The sequence below is a fragment of the Misgurnus anguillicaudatus genome, chromosome 9 (genome assembly GCF_027580225.2).
Source record: "Misgurnus anguillicaudatus chromosome 9, ASM2758022v2, whole genome shotgun sequence".
Lineage (NCBI taxonomy): Eukaryota > Metazoa > Chordata > Actinopteri > Cypriniformes > Cobitidae > Misgurnus > Misgurnus anguillicaudatus.
The window spans coordinates 4,120,005-4,146,339 of record NC_073345.2 but is presented as its reverse complement, the minus strand read 5'-3'; the positions used below and the strand labels follow the sequence as shown (position 1 = coordinate 4,146,339).

The 26,335-nt window shown below is 37.6% G+C and overlaps 2 protein-coding genes across 3 annotated transcripts in view; both read left to right on the top strand.

The window, feature by feature from the left end:
- The first annotated feature begins 684 nt into the window (after positions 1-684).
- Positions 685-20,571, top strand: LOC129423452 (prolyl 4-hydroxylase subunit alpha-2). 2 transcript variants are annotated; one of them, XM_055179741.2, is made up of 14 exons: positions 698-894; positions 984-1,080; positions 8,485-8,636; positions 8,722-8,853; positions 9,014-9,217; positions 11,501-11,646; positions 12,395-12,562; positions 15,222-15,292; positions 18,255-18,354; positions 18,975-19,025; positions 19,611-19,670; positions 19,754-19,822; positions 19,899-19,995; positions 20,318-20,571. In XM_055179741.2, exons 1-14 carry the CDS (start codon positions 810-812, stop codon positions 20,386-20,388), a joined length of 1,503 nt encoding a protein of 500 aa, XP_055035716.2. In that variant the 5' UTR covers positions 698-809; the 3' UTR covers positions 20,389-20,571. The 2 variants fall into 2 exon arrangements, 1 of the variants encoding a protein (XP_055035716.2); XR_008637737.2 differs by lacking the exon at positions 20,318-20,571 and having other exon boundaries at positions 685-894; positions 19,611-19,641; positions 19,899-19,975.
- Positions 20,572-23,343: 2,772 nt separating this feature from the next.
- Positions 23,344-26,335, top strand: part of jakmip2 (janus kinase and microtubule interacting protein 2) — a 36,619-nt gene continuing 33,627 nt past the window's right edge. The window contains exon 1 of the mRNA XM_055179729.2: positions 23,344-23,503. The gene's annotated coding sequence lies outside the window, so the exon portion shown is untranslated. The remainder of the gene's footprint in view (positions 23,504-26,335) is intronic.

The window sequence follows — 26,335 nt, the reverse complement described above, 5'->3', positions numbered from 1 at the left end:
AATAGCATCTTAAAGTTATGATAACCCCACAGTCGTCTTAAATCTCATAAAACAACTATCATTTTAAGTTAATTTGATTGTTTTAAATGTGACATGTATTGTGTAGTCAGAAATGGCAATTTAATCTGTTTACTTTGTCGCTGTGTGTCGCTCGTCTCTTTCAAAAGACTCGTTTCTGTATCTGGTTGTCATAAACAAATGAGTTACGTCCAGTTCAGTAATCGATGAGTCCAAAATGTAGAGTCGTGTGAATGCCATAGCATTCTGTTGGGTATAGTAATTAAAAGCTGTGATATAAGGAACTGTAATGCAGTCAACACACCTGGAACGGCTTCATATACCTGTGCTGTTATTGAGAGACATTTGATGAAGTCTTATTGGGTTTAGCAAAAATGTCCAATGTTTCAATTTTAGGGAGAAAAATCTGACTTAAATTACCCATTTTGATTTGTAGGCCTTAAAATTACCTGACAATAGACGTAAATAATATGAATAAAGAAATGAGTCAATCCAGCTCTCAGTGATCTCCATTGGTTTTGTTTCACAATTAGATTAGGAAATATAAAGCACATCTTTACACGAGACAACCACAATGTCTAGTTGTGTTGTTTGGTGTAATAACCTGGATTAGTTGTGAGGTTGCCTCATTATAAAGGATGATTCATTCAGACCATAATACAATTAACTATAATCTGTTTTCTCAACTTACAACACAAACTCATTCAGTCTAGTTTAGACTTGAACAAAACGGTTCATATACCGGTGTCCGCAAGGTCATTTTGACATTTGTATGCAGTCTAAAGACTAAAATGACGGTAATGTGGCTGATTTTACTGCTATCAACACACTGGATTCAGTGCTGTACTGCTGTCAGTGAGTTTTACTCTTCAACAGGTTTGTCTCTTTATTTATGATCTCATCCTGTACTCTTCTCTGTTACTATAAAAGTGCTTAATCTCTTGAAAATGATATTTTATTTCCAGATCATATGATTCAACTTATTGACATCCAAAAGGAGTTTGCTCAATCCTTTAGTGATTATGTAGCAGCATTGGAGAGTCAGGTGGATCTTCTGAAAAGGTAAAGGTTCATGATATTGTATAAGAATGTAGTGGAGGTTAAATGAATTTATTTGTGAAGTCAGAAAATGACCTTTTTACCCATCAGCCATCATTTAATCAAACTGAAGAATGAGCACTTTTCAAAAAATCTCTCAGTGAATATGTGTTATTTCGTTTAATCTGACTTTATAGAAAAGCTTAAACGGGAATCAGAGTAGCTGTTGGCTGGATTAGACCATCACACACAAACACTTTAATGAATATGGACGCAATGTTTCATTTACAGCACAATCACTCAGTTTTATTTAAGAGTATTTAATACTGCTATGACTAAAGCTCAGAAAAGATAGACCAGAAATCTTGTTTGGAGTCATATTTTGTCAAAACTTCTAAAGCGAACTAAACACAAAAATATAGCCATTAAGTGTTATACAAGCTTAAATACAGTACTATATTAAATTTGAACAAATTTCACCTACATATTTAACAGATTAACAAATACAATGGAAAAGTGTTAACATATAGAAAATCTGTATACTCAAATACATGCTGTATACTTGGAAAATAGATCTCATTGAACCTGTTCAGACCCAACCTGCTTTTGAAATGTTTTTGTGTAAAAAGTGGACCGTACCTTTAGGTGCTCCAAAATGTGTTTGACTGTAAGCGTCTTCACTTTCATAAACACGCCGCATAGTATAATCCCACTAGAATTCTGTCTATTTCTGTGCAAGGCTATTTCTGTGAATTGTGACTTCATTAAAATGTTTGGCAGGTTCCAGATGCTACACCACAAAAAAGTGAAATAGCAAATGGGTAACTGCTATTGCGATTTAAATATTGTATGACAATGTCATAAAAGATGTGGAAGAAACAGTTGCTAACAGACTTTGCTTTTTCTTCTGAAATTTGGCAGACACATAAGTTTGTGGAAAAAAGTGCAAACCATTTGCATTTGGTACCAGTTTTCAGAACCACAAATAGAAAATACAATTTGCAATCATTGGAAAACTTTTCCATATTAACACATAAACTCCGTTATCTCATTTTGATCATCTTGGAAGCTAGTTCAGGCATGGCGGCAGCCATCTTGACTGCGGCAGGTAGCTCAGGAGACTCAGGTTCATAGACTTGAGAGACTTATTGGGGAACAATGGCGGCCATCTTGTGATCAAGCTTGGGTGTGGTGGCCACCTTGAGTGGGCATCTTAGGAACATGTTCGGGCATGCTGGGCACAAAAGTCTGCTTTGGCAGAAATGTGAGAGCAGGCAGTAGCATGGCAGGCTTGAAGTGAATAGGCTGTGTCATGGCAGTCTTGATGTGATAAAGCTCTGGTATGGTAAACACCGAGGGACTATTTGGCTCCTCATCCACATTTCCCACAGTAAAAGGAGAGCCACTCAACAATAAAGCATAGTCAATATATTTTTCTAGGGTCCAAAGTGGAGTATTGCGTGGCATTAAACAGGATATGGTATTATTGAAGTCTACCTGATGATGTAGTCCACAGAAGTCCTCCACATAATCCTCAATAGGCCAATTACCTTGGCGAAGATGAACAAGTAGATGTGCTGGGTTCCTAAATGGTCAAGCTTTCTGTAATATATCCACCGAAAGGCGAGTGATTGAGAACCCAAGTGCAGTTTTTTAAACATAAAACAAGAACAAACACAAATGCATGGCATGACATCGCACCACCAGTAAAGACATTGCATTTAACAAACAAAGCTTGACAAAAGACAATGCGAAACATGAGGGCTATTTATACAGACAAAGAACCAATCAAAACATGACACATAAGGGAATAAGGAAACAAGAGGCAACATTATTTCAAAATCTCCTCCCAGGCACTTCTCCGTCTAAAGACTTTATTCTTTGTCTGGTCCTGAGAGAGAGGCTATGGACCAATATATTAATGATGCCCTTCGTGCTGGTCTCATCCGGCCCTCCACCTCGCCCACAGGGGCGGGGTTTTTCTTTGTCAAGAAGAAGGACGGCTCCCTTCATCCCTGTATTGATTACAGAGGGTTAAATGACGTTACTGTTAAGAATCGGTACCCCCTCCCTTTAATGTCATCTGCTTTTGAGCTTTTACAGGGAGCCCAGTTCTTCACCAACCTTGATTTGAGCAATGCTTACCATCTGGTACGCATAAGAGAGGGGGATGAATGGAAGACAGCCTTTAACACCCCTTCTGGACACTTTGAGTACTGTGTTCTACCATTCAGGCTCACGAACGCTCCTGGAAGAGTCTGTCTTCCAGGCTCTGGTCAACAACGTGTTGAGAGACATGATTAATACATTTGTCTTTGTGTATTTAGATGATATTCTCATCTTTTCTCCCTCTATGCAGGGACACACTCAACACGTTTGCAGAGTTCTTAGACGTCTCTTAGAGAATCAGCTGTTTGTTAAGACAGAGAAGTGTGAGTTCCACCAGAGGTCGGTTTCGTTCCTGGGTTTTATCGTAGCCGCTGGTGAGATACTTCCAGACCCCGCTAAGGTCAAAGCAGTCGCTCAATGGCCCTTCCCCGTATCCCGTAAGGAGCTGTTACGGTTTCTTGGCATCGCCAACTTTTACCGGCGATTTATCCGTAACTACAGCCAGGTTGCTCAGCCACTTATGGCTCTCACCTCAACTAAGACCAGGTTTGCTTGGAATAAAATGGCTCAGGAGGCCTTTGATAATTTAAAGTCCCGGTTTATCTCTGCTCCAGTTCGTTCTATTCCAGATCCAGCAGCCCAATTTATCGTTGAGGTTGATGCTTCTGATGTCGGGGTCAGCGCTGTTTTTGCCCAGAGGTCTCCTAATGACGGAAAGGTGCATCCGTGCGCCTTTTTCTCACATAAGCTTAATCCAGCAGAACGAAATTACGACATAGGTAACTGGGAGCTGCTGGCAGTCAAGTTGGCCTTGGAGGAGTGGCGTCACTGGTTGGAGGGGACCTCAGAGCCTTTCCTGGTCTGGATAGACCACAAGAATTTGGAGTACATCCGTTCAGCCAGGAGATTAACGTTTCGTCATGCCCGTTGGGCACTCTTCTTTGACCGGTTTAACTTCACTCTCTCGTACCGGCCTGGTTTTAAGAATACCAAGCCCGATGCCTTTTCCCGTATGTTTGAAGGTCCTCAGTCCACCAGAGACAAAACCATCCTCCCTGAGGGACGGGTGGTGGGTTCCCTGTGCTGGGGCAAAAGGGTAGAGCGGGCCGGCTGAGGGGGGGAAGTGCCAGTTGGGTGCCCAGCGGGTCGACTGTGGGATCTGGTTGCGCTGCGCTCTGAGGTCATCCGGTGGGGTCACGAGTCCAGGTTAGTTTGCCATCCAGGGGTTCGGAGAACGTTGGCTGCCGTCCGCCAACGTTTCTGGTGGCCCTCAATGGGTCCTGATGTCAGACAGTTTGTATTAGCCTGTCAAGTCTGTGCCCGTAATAAAGCGTCCCATCAAGCACCCATTGGTCATCTTATGCCCCTTCCTGTCCCATCCCGTCCTTGGTCTCATATAGCCATTGACTTTGTTACCAACTTACCCAGCTCTGAAGGTAACACTGTAATTTTAACTGTAGTTGATCGCTTTTCTAAGGCGGCTCATTTTGTCCCCTTGCCCAAGCTCCCCTCTGCCAAGGAAACTGCTAGTGCCATGATCAAACACGTCTTTCGCTTACATGGTCTGCCCACAGATGTGGTTTCTGATAGGGGTCCACAATTCATTTCTCATTTCTGGCATGAGTTCTGTAGACAGATCGGCTGCACGGCCAGCTTGTCTTCAGGTTATCACCCTCAGACCAATGGGCAATGTGAACGGGCTAATCAGGATCTAGGTCGAGCGCTCCGCTGTCTGAGTTATTAATATCTGAGCTCCTGGTGCTAACAGTTATTCCTTTCTCCTAGCTTCCAGACGAACCAAGGCCGCGGCTGACCGTTACCGCCGACCTACCCCTCGCTTTATTTGTGGGCAGAAAGTATGGCTTTCTTCCAAGGATCTGCCTCTCCGGGAGCCTTCTCGTAAGCTGGCACCCCGCTTCCTTGGGTCATATACCATTATTAAGATAATCAACCCGGTGACAGTCAAGCTCAGATTGCCGCCTACTCTCGGTCGAGTTCACATGGTTTTTCATGTATCTAAATTAAAACCGGTGTTTTTCTCTCCCCTTAATCCTGTCCCTTCTGCTCCCGTCCCTCCCGCCCAACAGCTCATCGATGGTACCCCGGCTTATACTGTTAAGTCTCTTTTAGATGTGCGCCGCCGGGGTAGAGGTTTCTAATATCTGGTGGACTGGGAGGGGTATGGTCCGGAGGAGAGGTGTTGGGTACCGGCCCAGGACATCCTATAAATGGTATGCTGTTTTGGACTTAGACTTTTGGACATTATTTGGTCATTATTCATTAAGACAATAGTTTATGAGGGTTGAACATGCAGTACAGTGCACTTGGAACATAATCTGATGTACTGAAGAACTTTAAAGGCACATTGTGTAATTTTTAGAAGGATCTTTTGCCAGAAATGCAAAATAATATTCAAAACTATATTATCAGTGGAGTATAAAGACCTTTAATAATGAACCGTTATGTGTGTGTTATCTTAGAATGAGACCTTTTTATCTACATACACCGAGGGTCCCCTTACATGGAAGTCGCCATTTTAGGGCGGCCTTGTTTCTACAGAAACCCTTAACAGACAAACTTTTTTACTAAGTTGTCTCCGACGATGAAATGTTTGTTGCTACAGTAGCTTCTCTATGTGTTTCAAAAACAAGGGGTGAGCAGTGGACTGAGCCATTGGTTGCAATTCACAACCTCACTAGGATTTAAAAATGGGATCAGAAAGAATGTGATTAAATAAAACAGTGGGTTGTAAAGTTCTATAATGATCTGTATGGGGATGAATATAAAGACAGTGAGGAATTGTCTGCCAGTTTTTATTGAGGCTTATCAAAGCTTTTAAAAAGTCAAAGGAAGAGAAGCTAGAGAAGCCCTTGTGTGCACGAGAGCTATCCAATACACTGCAGAACATGGAGAGTGGAAAGGGTCCAGGTATTGATGGGCGTCCAACTGAGTTTTATAAAGCCTTTTGGGAGGTGATGGGAGAAGCAGGGGCGCCGCTAGCAATTTTGGGCCCTATGAAAGAATAGGGGGTCAGGCCCCCACCATACCCATTTCGCACCAAACATACAATCCAACATACTGTAGCTATTCAAAATCTTTGTCTGTAATTTAATAATACAGAACTATTTATTTTGCTATTGTTATGACCACAATTATCAGTATTTATAGACACCTACAATGTCTGCAGCTAAGATAATTTATTGTCCAATGTAAATTTAATTGAAAAATACAGTACATTAATCGAATATTCAGAGAAAATGCAACGTTCTTAAAGATTAAAGATAAATGTGACCATGCCTGTGAAAACCCAGCTGAAGTATTTATTTGTGTTTTACTGTTTTCCACATAAATTCATCCTACATAATGTAAAGAACATAGAATCTTTATATCTTTAATATTGACGGAGTAAGATCATGTCAGAGATTGAAATCATAGTGAAATTAATGCTTGAAATTAAACTGTGATGCTTTTTATCATACAATAAGATTTGAGACTTTAGTCTGATTTTCACATGCAGTCTCAGTGACATACTTGAGCTGTTACACACACAACATTGTAACATTTAAAAATGGCGAACAACAACAATGCATCTTTTCTATACCTTATGCCTCAAATAAGACTGGGTCAAAAATGCTTGACCAAAGCCTGTATTATAATTATTAGCATTATTTATAAGGTAAATAACAAGTTTCACACACCAGCAGCTTCAGTAAAGCAAAAATAACGACAGATGATTGAAACTGTGAACTTGAGAAAACAGCTACTGCTATTAAATGATTCTTCAGACTGTTTTTTAATCAACCCGGGACTCTAAAATGAAATGAATGACAACTATAGCAGATTACAACATAGATTTCCATTGATTTCTTAAACCTGTTGCAAGGTGAGAAGCTTTAATATACATAACTGGACTAGTTTAGCCTTCGTTGCATTTCAGTTTTATCACAATCAACTCGATTCACGACTGCATAAAAATCCTTCTTTGGCATATTGCGTTGCAAAACATTGAAGTGTGTAACCGATCGCATTTCTAGTTTATGTTAATTAGCTTATACGGGCTACATTAATTAAAACAGCTTATAAGGACTGACTTCGCGTTAGAATCATAACATAAAACAGGGAACGTAAATCACCTTGTTTATTTTTAAACTGAGGTGAACAGAGCAAAGACTTTACAGTTGAAAGAAAACTGCATTGTATTGCTCCAGCGTCACATTTTGTAAACTGCATTTATAGTAAGGAAGTGCACATATGCAGATATCATAGCAAATAGCAGTAAATACACACACCTTGCTCTCTGAAGTTCACGCGCACTGTGAGACCGTGGATTGAAGACGGCGCAAACACGCAGAGTAAAGATGGGGCGGAGCTAAGAGGGCTCAGCTCAAGGGGGTTGCGTTTGTGGCACAGTCCTTGGCTGGGGCCCTCAAAAGTTCATGGGCCCTTAGAATCGTCCTAACTTTTCCCCCCTTTACGGCGCCCCTGGGGAGAAGATCTCTTTGATGTTATGTGCCTGGCAGGTCCATTTCTGATAATATTTTTCTTGTTCGAGATGTAATAGAGGTTGCTGGCCTTTTGGGCATTGATTTAGGGCTCATCTCCATTGATCAGGAAAAAGCTTTTGATAGGGTTGAGCACCAATATCTTTGGAACACCCTTGATGCTTTTGACCTGTGGATTGGCTAAACTGTGTTTTGTTCAGAAGCCCAGATGCTTATGCTTGTGCAGGCTTAGTATAGCACACCATACATCACTGATAGCAAAGATGCTAACTGTACACTAAAGGGGATCGCACAGCGCCGTTCTAAAAAATCGAACACATTGTTTTCTATGAGTATACGCTCACCAGCGCCGACAGGTGGTGACTGTCCGCGGCGCCCAGCTTTGACTCAGGAAGTTGCTCAAATCCCTGTCGCGCCACAGAGCGCCAGTCACATAGTTTAACATTAAATAACATCATATTTGTCCCAAATCATTAACGATTAACATTGGCTGCTAACGTATATTTTGCATTTTAAAGTAGACGCTATCTGCTTGCGCTATTTAATGTACACTTCCGTTGTACGAAACCTCCGAGTTGTCCTAGACGCAACTCGACGCGGCACTGCGCATCCGGTGTGCGACCCCCTTTAGACTCCACACTGTAAACAGAAAACCTACTTAGGCTATGTTCATTTACTAAAGCTTTACATTTAACGATAGCTTTACATTTTATGTATATGAAAAATCTGATCTATGTTATACATTTAAATGGCACGAGAAAAGGGAATAAATCGCTACTCAGTACTGATATTCAAATTTTTATGTACCATTCATCAGGGCTGTTAGTGTGCTAGGACATAACTTTGATGACACTTCTAAAGACAAAGAAAAATTCATCAGCAACCCACTGTCAGCGTATCAGCTTGTGAGAAAGCTCAACCGAGTCTGGACTACAACAAGAGACATCATAGAAGAAAAAAGACTTACAGGTCTAAGAAAAAACAAACACCTTATGAATGTAGCTTCTCACAATATTTCATAACTTTTAATAATAGCCTAAAATGTTTTTCACAGGCACTTTGAAGAAACTACGATCTTCAGCTGAAAAGCTGCCCGGTGCAGATGATGTAGACGGTGTAGTATTGGGCCTGCTCAGACTGCAGGAAATGTACAGATTAGATCCAAGAAACATCTCTGCATTTTGTGGTGGGTTTTATTTCAATCTTTATTTCTTGGTTACTATATCCTCTACTTTATAATGAAAGATGGAAACCACCCAGCAATGTTATATTGTGCCAGAAAGTTTTTCCACAGATGAGCTTTCCTCCTTCTATTTTGTGTTATTGTAATTTGTGTTTTTCCCTAGAAATGAAGAACAATGTAACACTGGATCCAGATGAAACGTTTCATATTGCAATGGTTTCCTATCAGAATGAAAAGCTCGAGTTTGCCCTACTTTGGATGCAGGAGACCCTCAGAAAACTCAGCGTAGGTGAGAAAGCCATCGTGAGCAAAGAAGAAGTTCAGGACCAGCTGGCATTATTCTCCTGTCAACTGGCATCTACCCAAGGTACATCATTTCACAATAGGTTGCAATAACTTAATTTAGCACTTTCAGATTGTATTTAGCACAAATGCATTTAATAGTGTCAAGGTATCTAAAAAACATTGAACACTTTTAATACTTAAGCCACATTTATTGTCATGTGCCACCCTGTTTTAGAAAGTAACATTTTTCTTTTTTTCTACTTGATATCTTGTTTTATTTTGCTACTTGTCAATAATGTACAACCTGTTTTATGTTAAAGGGGTCAGATTACGCTCTTTCACATTTTCAGCTTTAGTTAGCGTGTATGTTGCTTTTTAGACATGAAGAAGATCTGCAGCTACACAGCAAAAGGTTTACTCCAAAGAGAGAATTTGAGGAATTACACTATTGGGACTACAACACAGTGGACGTGAACCATATTTCCTGATGACAACACTAGGTGTTCACTTTTGGGAGCTAAATCACCTACAATATTTTCTAGAAAAGTAGGGCCAATGAGAATCGGCAAGTGGAATTTGTTTGCCATGCTCTGTTTTGAGTAAGAGGATCCTGCCTGCACCGATTATTTAGACTTTGTTCTTTAGTGCCAAACGAATGAGTTTGGGTCCTCTTACCTGTTAAAACGTTTTATTACAAGTTTGACTACTAGCTGTCAGTTGAATGGTGTATATTGGATCGATTGGTGGATTGATCACCTTGTCAATTGGTTGTTCTTCAAAATCTGTATCTTTGTCTGATACAGGCTTAAACATTTAAGGTCTGTTTGCTTTGAGATCTACTGACTGACATGAGCCGTGACATGTTTTTATAGTGACCAGATTAAATGTGTTAATGTATCTTCGCGCTCTATGGCAGGCAGGGACAGATAATTACTCAACATGTTTAATCTGAGTGATTTCTTAAGTTATTTACGCCTGCCGGGTGTGTACGAACGTTGCTTTATTCCGCTATTTTGTATGGAATTCAATGGGAAGTCTAGTTTGTTTTCCCCCAAAAGTGGGCGTGAACCTGTTCAGAGACATTCTATGACGTTGCGCCGGTTGTGCGTATACGTTTATTTCTTTGCAATATAAACTCTGTGTGCTGCAATTTATGTGATCTATGTGAAACATCAAGGCAGCTAGCAGGCAATCAGTTAAGTTGCTCTGTCTGCTCCTGACCTGGGCCATGGTTAGTCAAACACTAAGGCTAGTCAAATTTCTAGAGAGAATAGTATATCCTTCATGTGAAGCATAAAGACTATGAGTGCATCCCAATTCAGGGTCTGTGGCCTTCCAAGGCCGTATTTGAAAGCCAATGACGTCACCGGGCCGCAACGAACAGTGTTGTAGTCGAGACCAGCTGATTCAAGTCCGAGTCAAGTCCGAGACCAGGGTTAGTTAAGTCTGAGTCAAATTCGAGTCCAGAGAGGTTTGAGTCCGAGTCAAGACCTAGTCTGCAGAGTAAAACTCTCATGTCAGGTCACGCATGCCTGCTCAAATACCAATACTAAACACATATGTGAACTTTAATCAGTGATCAATGAAATTATTCAACATTGGCAAACAACCTCGGACAGCTTGGACAGCTTTCACATAATACAAGAAAGCTTTAAAATGTCACGGCGGGCGTAACAAACGAACAAGCTTACCTGCTCATGAGCTGCTACCTGCGGGATCATGGAGGGCTGCTCTACTGGTTCGATGTGGGTTTTTAAGTAGCCTAAGGGAGCGTGCACACCAAAGCTTTTAGGGGCCGTGCACACCAAAGCTTTTACGCCCGTGGCCAGCATATGTTTTGTAATTGTTTCCAATGGAAGCTTGCCGTTTTTCAAAAAAAGCCAGCATCAAGCGGTTTTCTTCCGCACTGAAAACCGGCGCTCAGCGGCTTTTCCGTGGAGCCTGACATTTAGATTTCATTTTCCAGTTCTTATTAGCCCTTTCTGGAAAAGAGGTGATTGTGCTCCCAAGAGTGAACATCTCATTCCCTCCATCAGGGAGCAGAAGTTACAATCGTAACCAAGATGGTTATAACGTTGCATCTGAAATGTATAAGACAATTATGAATACAAGCAGGTGATTGGTGAAGCTGTTGTTACTGTATACACCCGAGAAGATGAAACTCGTGGTTATTGTAAGCGATGAGGCATTTCACACCAGTTTAATATGGGCCAGCTTGACCAATCAGTGTAGTGAAAATAATCTGTTTTAAACAATCAAGCATCTATACTATTACATTTTAAAAACCAATTAAAATAGTGCTCAAATTTTTCTTTAATTATTCTCTGATTAAAATTTTTATTGAATGCACTTATTCACACTACAGATCCTTTACATGTGAGAGATCTACTTGCATGTTATGCAAACGTAATAGAGAGCATGAAGACATGGGACTGGACATCAAAAGCCATCAATCCATTTGACAGCCAACCAATGGAAAACAAATATGAAGCTCTGTGCACAGGGAAGCAGGTACTGATGGCGAGTTCAAACCTGAACATTTCTTTCTTCTTCATATTCTCCAATTGAGTGTTTTTCTAATTTGACATGAGTTCATATACAGTATGTTCATAAGCATTTTTAGAGGGACATTAAAATACTTTTAGTTTTTGGGTCAATTATAACTTTAAAGAGCACCAATGGTCCGATTCACAATTTCCTTTGGTGTGTAAGTGTGTTAGTTCATGTTAACGATATGCAAAAATTAAAAACCCCAAAGTAAAAGATGACGCGAGTTATCGGCTCCAACGTAAATCTCTTTTTATTGGACTACATCAAATACACAGTTTGTAGGCAACAGTTTGCTTCCTGGATTGGTTATGTAATGAAGACCGACATTATTATAATTCCTCCCTCTTTGGACTCACAGCATGTAAGTTAACTCCTGTTAGCAAAATAATTATTTTTTAAACATGGTAAGGAGCGTCACATTTCCGGCTGACGTCAGAGGTATTCAGACCAATCACAACGTACGGATTAGCTGGCCAATCAGGGACAGTTTTGAACAAAATCTGTGTGTTTCAGGAAGACAATCTGTAGCTACAAAAATGTATGGTATGTGAAAAATAATGTGTTTTTTAACCATAAACCACACAAACACATTGTATTATACCAAATACACAAAATAATGTAGTTTGAAAGAGGTGCTCCTTAATAACTGAAGATCAGTTTCGTACAGTTGTGACATTAACCTAAATTAATTTTGCATGAATGTTTGTAGAAACCACAGATGAAGAGAAAACTGGTGTGCAGGTACAGGACAAGTAACCAGATGATGTATGCCCCTTTCAAAGAGGAAGAGGAGTGGCACCAGCCAATGGTTTGGAGATATCATGACTTTCTTTCAGACCGAGAGATAGACGTCATCAAAAGATTGGCCAGACCAAAGGTAAATAAAAATGAAACAGATATCTGTTAAACATCAGAGGTGTTACATGCATGCATAAGAAGAGTTTTGAATATTATACATGAGAGACATAATGAAAAAGACACTGCAATGTTATCAATAGATGCATGCCAAGCATTCGACAGAATAGAATGGGACTATCTCTTTGATGTCCTTCCAAGATTTGGATTAGGTGAAACTTTTTTGAGGTGGATTCGACTGTTATATATGGACCCAGAAGTGGAGATACTAACTAATAATAATATCTCAAGATCATTCAATTTACAGCGATCAACACGTCAAGGGTGTCCTTTGTCACCGCTGTTGTTCGTATTGGCAATCGAACCCCTAGCTATGGCAGTGAGAGCACACACAGGAATATCAGGCATTCTAATTGGGGAGAAGGACCATCGTATCTCTCTATTTGCTGATGATATCATATTTTTTCTCACTAATGTGAAAAGTAGTATTTCCAAGTTGATGATGTTAATTGAAAATTTTGGAGCATTTTCTGGATATAAAATTAATAACTCTAAATCAGTATTATTGTTTTTAAATAAGGAAGAAAGGCATAGACCCATAATAAATACCCCCTTTATGATAACTATGGAAGGCTTTAGGTATTTAGGTGTCAAAATTACTCCCGAAATTAATGAAATCCTCTCAATAAATTATGATCCCCTGATGGAAAGAACCACTGAAATATTGAAAAAATGGTCAAATCTACCAATATCCATGATCGGACGAATTAATATAATTAAAATGTCTATTTTGCCAAAATTCTTATACTTGTTTCAAACACTCCCATTGCCACTACCAAACATTTTTTTTAATAAACTTAACAAACTAATTGCTCTTTTTATTTGGAATGATAGAAAAGCTAGACTTCGCCTTAAGTTATTACATCTGCCTTATGAAAGAGGAGGGCTCCAGCTTCCGAATTTTAGATGGTACTATATGGCTGCCCAACTGACTTCAGCATTATATTATTTTTTTACAACAGCACCTCCAGCTTGGGTAGACATTGAACAAGAGTCCATCTCGGATATGCCATTAAAGATGTATCTATACTCTTCAGATATTAAGTCATTGAAGAAGAAAACAAAAAATCCTTTTCTTAAAAATACTGTTTCCATCTGGCACGATGTACATAAGCATATTGGTGATATGCCGAGATTATCACAGTTTACTCCTATTTGGGGCAATGAACAATTTATACCTGGTAATAAAGATGGTGGATTTAAGTTTTGGAATATAAGAGGCATTCAGAAAATTATGGATTTATATGAAGATGGTGTTTTACTTTCATTTGATCAGTTGTGCCAGAAATATGAAATCCCCAAAAAGCATTTTTTCAAGTACTTGCAGTTGAAAAGTTACATGTTATCAAAAGAAAAACAGATACTCTGTATGCCATCTTTATCAAGATTAGAAGAAACAATTCTTGGGAATTTAGAAGGCAAGGGTCATGTATCGGTGTACTATAATTTAATGGTCAAACACAGTACTGAATCAACATTGGACAAATTAAATGCTTGGAAAATGGATATAAAGGAAGATATAGATGAGGTAGATTGGAAATACGCATGTCTTAAAGCACAAACACAGACAATAAATACCAGGTTTAAATTACTTCAATATAAATGGTTAATGAGAACCTATATAACACCTGTTAAACTTCATCAAATGTCCTGTAATATTCCAGATGTGTGTTCTAAATGCTTGGATAACAAAGGTACATTATACCATTGCCTCTGGGAATGTCCAAAAATACAAAACTTCTGGAAGGAGGTTTTAACATGTATGTCCAATATGTTTAGCATTAAAATTCCTATGAATGTAAAACTTTGCATTCTTGGAATATACTCAGTGGACTTTATACAAACATCAAGACAGACTAACCTTATAGACTTTGGTCTGCTTCAAGCCAGAAGAGTTATTGCACTATGCTGGAAGAGTATGGACGCTCCATCCATGAAAATGTGGATTAAGGAGATATCAAATTGTATCGGACTGGAAAGGCTAACATATATCGCTAAATGTAAGAGGAATGACTTTGATCGGCTGTGGGAGCCATACATAAATATTTTGTAAATTGGGACTGCAGACTATAGAAAGGATTTTTTTTTTTTTTTTTTTTTTTTGACAATATAGTATATAAATTTGTTACAGACAATGTAATTATTAATCTTTATTTTTTTTCTTTATTAACGATTTATTTATTTTTGTTTGTTTTTCGTTGTTGTTAGTTATTAATATTATTATTATTATTATTTATTAATATTTTTTTTAAGAAGTATTAATGGAAGATGTATATGTGAAGAGGTGTAAGCAAGTGTACTTGTTCTGGGGTTATAAAATGAGAAAATGACAATAAAACATATTGAAAAAAAAAAAAGAGGTGTTACATGCACGTGTGCCTGTGATATAGTGTTTAAAAGTGCTCAGGAGTCTTCATTTAATTGTTTGATATGGATGATCTAATTATTTCTTCGATAATAGTAAAAATCTAAATAATTCAATAAACACACAGACATATTACAATTCATGGAAGATATTTACAGATTGATTCAGTGGTTTTTTTTTGAAGATAGATAAGAACTGAATATTAATGAAATGACTGTAATACATATTTAACACAAATCTCTTTTCTTTTTTGTAGCTTTCCAGAGCTAAAGTTATAGATCCAGTCACTGGAAAAAAGTTTTCTACTGCATTTCGTGTGTCAAAAAGGTATGTGATCTATATGCTCTCTTTTTATGCAGCAGCTATTTACACTAAAGTGCAAAAAAGCATAATTAGCAATAGATGCAGTTTATAACTAACAGCAGCATTTTCTTAGCTTTATGCTGTTTACAGTAGGTGATATATATATATATATATATATATATATATATATATATATATATATATATATATATATATATATATATATATATGTACAGTATATCCATTTATATATATATATATATATATATATTCCATTTACAGCTTGTAAAAGTAGCAGCTCTTTGCACTATGCATTATTACTAATTATACAACAGTTCTTTCTGGTTCTCGAATCTGATTGGCTAAGAGCTATGCGATATTGTGCTGATAACGGCACTGTAACCCCTTCACCTTTCCTATTATTCCACCACCTAGTGAATGGAGGTCCTAAGCAGGCTCATCTCTGAATGGAAAAACACAGACGCCCTGTTTTGAATCACTCTCCGTGTGTCTTATTAGTTCACTAGCTCGTAAATCAGTCGGTGAATCCCAATCGGAAGTTATTATTGCGTCAAAGATCAGCGCTCTTGGATGTTACGTTAAAGTTAATGGGAGAAATGTCTTGTCACATCGTGTGGACGATTAACACTTGGAAAGAGGAATATAATTAAACACTCGTTTTCTTCTGGAGCTATATCTCTTATTAGAACGCGAAAACACCGTGAAACAGCAGGTAAGCACCGCAGCTTTTAAATGTGGACATTGATCATTTACTTTATCGTGACGTGACTATTAAAACATGTTATGAGATATCGCCACTGATATATTTATAAGCAGCATGCAAAAACATCTCTCTGACACTTATAAAAAAAACGTTTTGTATAGTACTGACAAGAACAAAGTTTAATAATAATAATCGAGTGCTCGTATCGCGTTAAAAATAAATGAGAAAGCAATAGTAACGTTATACAAGTATAGTTTTATTAACTTTTACCTCGCGCCAAAACAATAACAACACAAAAGACACTAAATATGAATAAAAAAACAAGTAATAGTTTGATCATGACACCAAATACTGCTGATTTGATCTAATTTTGACCATCAAAAACAAACAAGGCGAATATCAGAGCCAGGGAATCCCTGTCAGAGATGTAGCCCAGAGAGGGCGGTGGTCAGCAGGGCGAGTGAACACTGACGTCCGCTCATGCTTTGGTTCTCATTCGTACCGAATCTCACTAAGCAAACGTTCAAACAGGCGCTATCTTTACTAATCGACTGCAGATTTAAATATAATACATATACATTCTCGACTGAACTAATCTTAAAACTACACTTTGTGACCAAGAAACGGTAATATAAAGTAACGGCTTTTCTGTCCATTGAGTTGTTATGAGCTTCAAAGCAGCCGAAAGTTTTACCTGTCATTCTGGCCGCCCTCAAATCCGTGGCGGAAGAAGTAGTTCTCAAACAAAGAGGCTTTTAAAATAACTCCGTTGTTGTTTTCTAGTTTTCGTTTTTCAAACGTGTGCCATCGAACTGTTGTATAAAAGCAATATCGCTCTCGGAATCTATTTTTGTAGATTAATAGGATGCAATAATAACATGGAGTGTCAATGATTATATTTGTTCAAATTAAATAAATGGATGCTGCATTACCGGGAGAATACAAGCCCCTTACCCTACCCAATAAATTGTTTTTTTCTTCATAAACACTTGTTAGGTGCTATAATTCCACTTTTTAAACTATTTTAATTGAAAATAAATGTTATATGTAATATAAAAAGGGGAAAAAGCAAGGTCGGCTAAAAGTGGACATTGCATCAAAAGCCAGTTCAACAAGCCTTACTTACTACTGCATGCGACACTAAATCTATTCAATTCTATGCGTCTTTTTTTAAGCATTAGTGGTCCAACCAAATATTGGTGGGTGGAGATAATGATAAATATAAATGGTAAATAGTGATTGCCAAAAATGGATTCTATTTACTCTTAGTGTTAATAGGCACTCTACACTTTTATTTTACATTTTTAACACAGTTACAGATGCTTAATACATTACCTATAATATATTTCACATAAAATTAAAGATGTTAGCAAAAGGTTCAAAACTTTTCTTGCCATACTGGATAACTCAGTTTTGTTCAAAGAGATCTAAATTACAGATTAGGACCCAACTAAACTTTGTTTGGCATGGGCGTCTGAAGCAAAAAAAATAAATAAATGTGGGTGGGTCCAAAACATTTACTGGAAAAGATGTAATTTTCTTGTATTCTCGTGTCTTTTAATTAAACAGTTGTTTTTATACAGTATAGCCTAAAAGCTTTGTTTACCTTGTTGTGTCACACAGAGTGCATTTGGCGAAAGTAGTAAAAACACAAAAAGGTGTTTAATTTATATGGAGTCAAATGAGCAAAGTGGAATGGATTTGAGGATGCAGGCAGCAGCGTTAAAGTCAAGGATGTAGCTAAAACGCGGAACAGAATTTACTTTATTAGGGCATTCCTCTATATTGTGAAATGGATTTGACTGACGCCGCTCTAACAAGTGAACAGACAGATAAGCTAAAAAAGTGAGTGGGTCCAATATTATTGGTCTTAAAAAGTGAGGGGGTCTTGTCACACCCACATATAATGGTCCCACGCCCATGTTGTTTTGTATATCTGGCTTCCAGATGCTATTAACAAAAAATCAAACAATCATGCAGAGATTTGTGGGAACATTTAAAGCAAGATTTCTTAGAATGATGAGAATTTCTGTCCATCCAAAATTAATTTATTAAGTTCTGATTTTTTACAGCTAAAGTACAACTGAGAAACCAAAGCAACATGTTGACTTCTGTTTGTGGACATCTAGTTCACGTTGTACTATATTTTATTTAAGTCCTTTATTAAACCATTTTTTATTCATAAAAAACCCTTGCTCTAACCTTGCATTGAGTAGTCCAGTAGTTTTTTTTTTGTAATGTTTTTAATGTAATCTCTTTTAGTGCGTGGCTGTCTGAAGATGAAGACCCTCTGATTGCACAAATCAATCAGAGAATCGCTGATGTCACGGGTTTAGATCTGCAGACAGCTGAGGAGCTTCAAGTATGAACAGTCTAATGGAGACGCACACGATGCTTCGCGTTTCTCACTCTAGATTACTTGCGGCATTTAACTTTGTGTCATGCTAATTTTTAGTTTGAGTTGAATTATTTCAACTTGCGCGAAGACACGTTTGAGGCAAATAGCATGTGTTTTCGCGGCAAACGCACTGCCCAATTCGCGTCTATTCGCACACCATTATGGGGCGTACACACCAAACGCGAATTCAACGATTTGAGCAAGTAGATTACATGCAAAGTCAATGCAAAGATGCGAACTCGCATGGGGTGATGTGAATGACGCAAATTGGGCGGTGTGATTGCCATGAAAACATGTGCTAGTCGCTTCAAACGCTTCTTTGCGCAAGTTGAATATATTCAACTAAAGTGACAAATTTGCATAATCCCACAAGTAATCTAAAGCGAGGAACGTGATGTTTCATATTTGGTGTGTTTGCATTACAGATCACAATGCAACCTGAATTTCATCTTATATTTATGCATTTGGCAGACACTTTTATCCAAAACTGCTTTCAGCGCATTCAGTCTATGCATGTCTTTTATCAGTTTCTATATTGTTCAATCTAAATGTTTGTTCGAACTCAGATACAACATTTCTTCCAGGTTGCAAATTATGGGATTGGAGGCCAGTATGAGCCACATTATGACTCAAAGGTAGAACATTAAAAATGGTCTATTCTTATTGCTTTGATTCTTTCTGTTGAAGCTCTTAAACTGTAAACGGGCAAATACAGTTTAAGTTTACTTTGCTTAGTCGTGTGGTAATTTAATTGCTGTCCACATCCACATCTCTGAGATTATAAGAGGAGATCAATGTTAAAGTCATTCTGCACTTCCTTGTAGATCACTAATAAGCACCATATTGGTTATGCACTCTGCGTTTTATCAGTGAAGCGTCATTTTTTGCAAGCATTTTAAACATCTTCATAACTGAAATGATGATAGTATGGTGTGTGTGTGTGTGTGTACTGACACCTAGTGGACTCTCCTGCCTTAACATTTATATTGAGCACAGCACACGATGTTGTATGCGATATGTACGGTCTGACAAATCATGCTGCATCCTGATAAGGTGTGTATATGACCACACTGTCCTGATGTGTTTGTTGAAGAGTCAACCATGAAACCTATAGTACATCACTAAAACTATATCAAGACACTGAAACAAGGCATAATAGGACCCCTTTAAAAAAATTCAATAACCATTAATTTCTTACTTAACACCAAATCTTTCCACAGCATTCAAATGACTCGGACTTTCAATTCAGAGGTGACCGGATTGCCACTCTTTTAATCTATGTGAGAATATAATCCAAAACAACTCTTTAATCTGCACTTTAATGTCATTTCCAGACTGCTGACAGTCATCTTCTCTGTTGTAGATGAGTGATGTGGATGTTGGAGGGGCGACAGTGTTTCCTACAACTGGTGCAGCACTTCTTCCAAAAAGAGTTAGTGAAGTGGTTTATTATTTACCAGTGCGTGTCATGTGACATCATCATGTTTACACCATTCTGTTCCTTTCAGGGTACGGCAGTGCTTTGGTTCAACCTGCTAGAAAATGGAAATCAAGATAACAGAACCTTACATGCAAGTTGTCCTGTGTTTGTAGGCAACAAATGGGGTGAGTTGTCTCCAAGCCTTTGTGTTTTCCTCATGAATTGATTAATAATAACTTGATTCAAATCTTGAAGCAAAATGTAATTATTTTTGTATTTCCTTCAGCTCTGATACAGTGCATGAAGTTGATATAACATTTACTGTGTATTAGGCATGTATTTATTTGGTAGATTCCTCAAATATAGTACTTAGATTCTTATCAAATATGATTGTGGTCAATGGAGATAATGTACTAAACAAATTACATTAGAAAGTAATCAACAACATAATAAAGATGTAAAATAGAAAGAAACTTTATTTAATTATCTTCATGTCTTTTAATGTAGTGGCCAACAAGTGGATTCGCACTGGAGGACAGGAGTTCAGGAGAAAGTGCTCTACAGTCCAATCTGAGTGAAAGAGGCGATACAGTTTATTTACAGCCTTCATAAAATACCAGAATAATGTGACAAAGATTAATTCACTCAGTTTAATTGACTTTTAAATGATAGTCTCTATCTACTCTTAAATACAGACTGTGGCAGTACTTTGTGTTTTTGCTCTGTTTTAAAATTTAAAACTTTAATGTTTAAATTTCCTAGATATGTCTGCTTGACTTTGATATGTGCTTTTTGATCAAATTTTTGCATTAAAGTATCCAAAAATTACTACTAGAGTGTTATACACTCACCTAAAGGATTATTAGGAACACCATACTAATACTGTGTTTGACCCCTTTCACCTTCAGAACTGCCTTTATTTTTACGTGGCATTGATTCAACAAGAAATCGTTAGAAATGTTGGCTCATATTGATAGGATAGCATCTTGCAGTTGATGGAGATTTGTGGGATGCACATCCAGGACAGAAGCGCAAGTTCCGCCACATCCCAAAGATGCTCTATTGGGTTGAGATCTGGTGACTGTGGGGGCCATTTTAGTACAATGAACTCATTGTCATGTTCAAGAAACCAATTTAAATGATTCAAGCTTTGTGACATGGTGCATTATCCTGCTGGAAGTAGCCATCAGAGGATGAGTACATGGTGGTCATATAGGGATGGACATGGTCAGAAACAATGCTCAGGTAGGTTGTGGCATTTAAACGATGCCCAATTGGCACTTAAGGGCCTAAAGTGTGCCAAGAAAACATCCCCCACACCATTACATCACCACCACCAGCCTGCACAGTGGTAACAAAGCATGATGGATCCACGTTCTCATTCTGTTCACACCAAATTCTGACTCTACCATCTGAATGTCTCAACAGAAATCGAGACTCATCAGACCAGGCAACATTTTTTCCAGTCTTCAACAGTCTAATTTTGGTGAGCTTGTGCAAATTGTAGCCTCTTTATCCTATTTGTAGTGGAGTTGAGTGGTACCCGGTGGGGTCTTCTGCTGTTGTAGCCCATCTGCCTCAAGGTTGTGCATGTTGTGGCTTCACAAATGCTTTGCTGCATACCTCGGTTGTAACGAGTGGTTATTTCAGTCAAATTGCTCTTCTATCAGCTTGAATCATTCGGCCCATTCTCCTCTGACCTCTAGCATCTACAATTCATTTTCGGCCACAGGACTGCCGCATACTGGATGTTTATCCCTTTTCACACCATTCTTTGTAAACCCTAGAAATGGTTGTGCGTGAAAATCCCAAAATTCTGACATTCATTTGGAGTTCAGGAGATTGTCTTGACCAGGACCACATCCCTAAATGCATTGAAGCAACTGCCATGTGATTAGTTGATTAGATAATTGCATTAATGAGAAGTTGAACAGGTGTTCCTAATAATCCTTTAGGTGAGTGTATATTTTTGTACTTACATTATGTTTCCAATAGTGTTTGAATCCAGAGAAAATTACAACAAGTGTAATTTTAACCAGTTTAATGTCCCTTCTGTGGTGCCTTTCAATAATGTCATTGGTTTCTTGAGTCATACGTTGCCTTTGTTTACAGAGAGATGGCCAGCCTGTTTACCCTATTCTGTCCAATAACCTTTTAGTGCAATTATTAACCTATATTTTAGTATTGACCAGTGAAGACATATAAACCTGTTACATATAAAATAAATTGACAAGACAAAACTAAAGAAACTTCCTCTTTATTTATTTTTTACTTTTCTGTTTTGTAAACGCACAATACAGTTTTAGTTCATTATCAGGTTTTTTATTTATTTCACAAACACAACTTTGTTAACAATAATATTCATATTATTCATACAATTTATTCATATTGACCAGACTCTTTGACGACAACAATCGTGTGTGCTGCATGTTTATACTGTTTCTAATCTGGTGTAAAAAAAATGATAGCAAACTTTCAAGAAATAAAGAAAGATATAAAAAGGAGAACAAAAAACACACTTGTGAACTTACGCTTCACAAGTTTACATTCACCATTCTGTCACAAATCTCTCATGTGGGCGGGACTTAACCATGCTTTATTCTCATTGGCTAGTGATATTTGGATTGACAGCTCCCTGATCAGGAAGTTTAAACTAAGTGGAACGCATTTGGGACAGCACTCTGGATGGAACTGTCTGTCTGTATAGTTTTAGTGTTTGCACTTTGTAATGTAAATGAATGATTATTTATTTAATTAGTATAATAGCCTATTAGCATATTAATTTAATAATAGAATAATCATCATTAATAATAATAAATACAATATTGTAGGCTATAACTTTGTGTCCCTGCAAAGATATTTGTACCACCACAAATTTTCCCACCAATGACCCTCATGTAGAATACGATATGTAGTAACATTGTTAGTCACATAAACTCATTAACATTAAGAAAGGAGAACAAAGATGTGAAAGAGAGTAAAGAAATCACAGGGAAAGCATGTTTCAGAAGTTTACTGTAAAAGAACACATTTATTAAAATAAAAATCCAAAACAAAAAAGTCAAAAACACTCAGAAATCTATTTTCCCTATTTTTATTGTATTTTTTACCCATTACACTAAGACAGACATGTTTTTAATTTCAGAAATCTTCTCCCACAGCCCACATCTTCTTTAATTCACTGAGTGTTTCATGGGTCTGCAAAAAAGAAACTTCACATTCATTTAAATAATTTTTTTTTTTTTACAATGTCGATCACGTCAGCACTGATCTGTATTTATTTGTTTCAAAAAATGTTGTCCATGACTTTTACCTTCCATAAATCTATAATCAGCCGTCACTTATTGCATTATGTGTATGCTGTATCTCACTGCATGCATCAGTTATATACTCTCATATCCATCCCTCCATCTTTCTATATGAGGAATGCAGTGTATGAATGTGATGAGATCATTCTGACGGCAAGAGGAGGGCGGGGTTACGCAGCATCGTTCTGATGGCAGTAGAAGGGCGGGGTTACGCAGCATCATTCTGACAGCAGCGTGAGGAGGGCGGGGTTACGCAGCATCATCGCTGCCCGTCGTTTCATTGTACGGCTGCTGATGCTGAGAGGTCGCGTAAAGAAACCGTAGAGCCATGATTGAAGATTTGAGGTTTGCAAGCCATGGCACATCGTTGAGGATTGTTCTCTAGGTAAGCGTTTCTTCATTCCGGACTGACGGGATTTGGTGTATTTGTGCTGTCTGTCGGTGATGTGTCCGTGTCAGAGCGCGAGCACACAGTATGCTACTGAGGGAGAAAATGCAGATGTGAGCAGCACTGAGCGCAGTGTCATGATGTGGCACACTGTATGTTCATGATTTCATTTCTATCGTAGTTTCTGTCGATTTGTCTGTCAGTGAGATTAGTGCGCGAGGCCTGCGCGTCATCCTGCGCTTACAGGCCGCGCTCATGCGTCACATTACAGATCATACAGCGGACATACATGATGCGCGTGCACGAAGATTTGTCACGTGACCTCTGCTAGAGCATCTTAATAATGAAGTATATTATAATGTAACCAGGCAGCATCTATAGCATTTAGCGGGAAAACTGATTTGACTTTTTTATTTCATTAAGAAACACATATTCTGCTGTGCCGTAGTCAAATAATTTCTAAAAGAATGTGCACGTGTGGATCAATCAGAATTGAATTAAAAACTGATTTAGATTAATTAAATTCTTGTTGATATAACCCATTAAGCTTTTGTACTGTATGTCATTATAAATAAATACAGTTTTGCTGCTATAGAGATTAAAACAACAACCCTGCACTGAGATTCTCAGAATTTGTTTCCTTCTTTGATTATTTTAGGTAATGGTATATTTTACAAGCCTCACAAGCATTGTTTTACAATAGGTTTAATCAAACTGAAATATTAAAGGAATATTCCACTTAAAAATAAAATCCAGATAATTTACTCACTCCCATGTCATCCAAGTTGTTTATGTCTTTATTTTTTTAGTCAAGAAGAAATTAATTACTTTTTCTGAGGAAAATATTCAATTTTTCTCATTTAAATAGACTTTATTGAACCCCAACAGTTTACAGTTTAAATGCAGTTTAAAACGGATCTAAACGATCCCAAATGAGGCATTAGGGTCTTAGCTAAACGATTGTCATTTTTGACAAATAAATAAATAAATAGCACTTTTAAACCACAACTTATCATCTTGACGCACCAGAGCGACCTCAGATAATGCGTAATCACATCGAAAGGTCATGCGTCACAAATGTGAAATCATTTGCGGACCATTTTTCACAATAAACTTGCGTGATCTTTCTACAGGAATATGTCATATGTAAGGTTGCGCTTGCGTGTCACACTGAGAAATTGTGGTTAAAAGTGTTTATTTTACATTTTTCTTGCTGAAAATGACAATAATTTTGCAAGATAAGACACTTATGCCTCGTTTTGGATCGTTTAGAGCCCTTTGAAGCTGCATTTAAACTGCAATTTTAACGGTATTGAAACTGTAAACTGTTGGGGTCCAATAAATTCTATTAAATTGAGAAAAATCCTGGAATGTCCCCCTCCCAAAAAAACGTAATTTCATCTCGACTGAACATAGAAAGACATCAACATTTTGGATGAAATGGGGGTGAGTAAATTATCAGGATTCATTTATATGAAAGTGGAGTAATCCTTTAACACATTAAATACTCAGTATATCATGTAGAGAATTGATAAATAATATCTCTGTCCAGTCAGGTTTGTTTCTATTCTGTAATGTCTGTTGTTCTTGAAATAAACATTTTTTGTTTTATAATAGTGTTTAAAATATTACAAAGAACAAAAATGTTAACGATAAGCAAAGAATGAATATGTTTTTATTTAGCATCATTATTGTACTTTATCAGTAGCCTATTTATCATGATTGTTTTCTAACCTATTATAGGGATTGTTTAATCCACTGAATTCTTGAACCATTAACGCATATTGAGATTTTATATATATTATGTAGGGTATATCTTATATTATGTGACATATTGAGCTATTAAATATGTATGCTGTTAATCTAAAAATAGTCATCATGATTTTGACTTAGTATAGTGTTTGTTGGTATACAAATAACAACAACTACATTAGGAAAAGACTTCATATAAAACCAAGTTTTGCTTTAGGACCTCTTGTACAGAACGTTATCTTCATTTCAGGTGCTCGATCTTTTGCTCCATGAAAATAAATGTAAACATTTTGAGCAGTGATGTTATAACAAGCTTTGTGAATGTGTGCTTTGTTATAACTTATGTCCTAAACAAAAGTGTAAATAACAGAAGATGAATGTACAGTATATGGTGATACATGTGCACTGGCATTTGTATTTTTAGTTGTGTATAACTGGACATAGAGTGGAGGCGCAGAAAACAAATCCTTTAAATCCTTTTTATTTGCATGCATTTCCCCTTTCAGAGAAAAAGGATTTTAGTAAGGGGTGATTTACTTTGGGTTTTGACTTTACTGTAATTGTGTCTGTATGGTGTCTGGAGTTTTGTTTTGAAAGTGGGTCATGATGTCAGTGTGCTTTAGCTTTATATGTTAGCTAAATCTGTCATCATTAACAGATGTATGGAAATCTACAAATCTAGTTGCTTTCTTACTAAGTTTGCAGTATGTATTAATAATAATTAAGAGTGAGCACCTGCAGATTACCTCTACAGCAAACACTCCTCAATATGTACAGACAGATGGGAGAGGAAACATCAGATTATTATGCTGTACAATATTTATTTGAAATGATGCCCGCATCGCAGCGACCAGCTGTCTGTGTTTGAGAGTTTTAGGGTTAATATGGTTTTATAGACTTTAACTGTGTGACACAACACCCAAATCTACTAGTTGTCCTCATACAGTAACAGTACATGGTCTGAATAGTAGATTGTTGTCTTGCATAAACCTAAGCTCAATAATGAATCCAGCATGAGTCAAATGAGGGTCAGAAGTCATTCTGATGCAGATATTACAGTGTAAATCTAGTGATGTG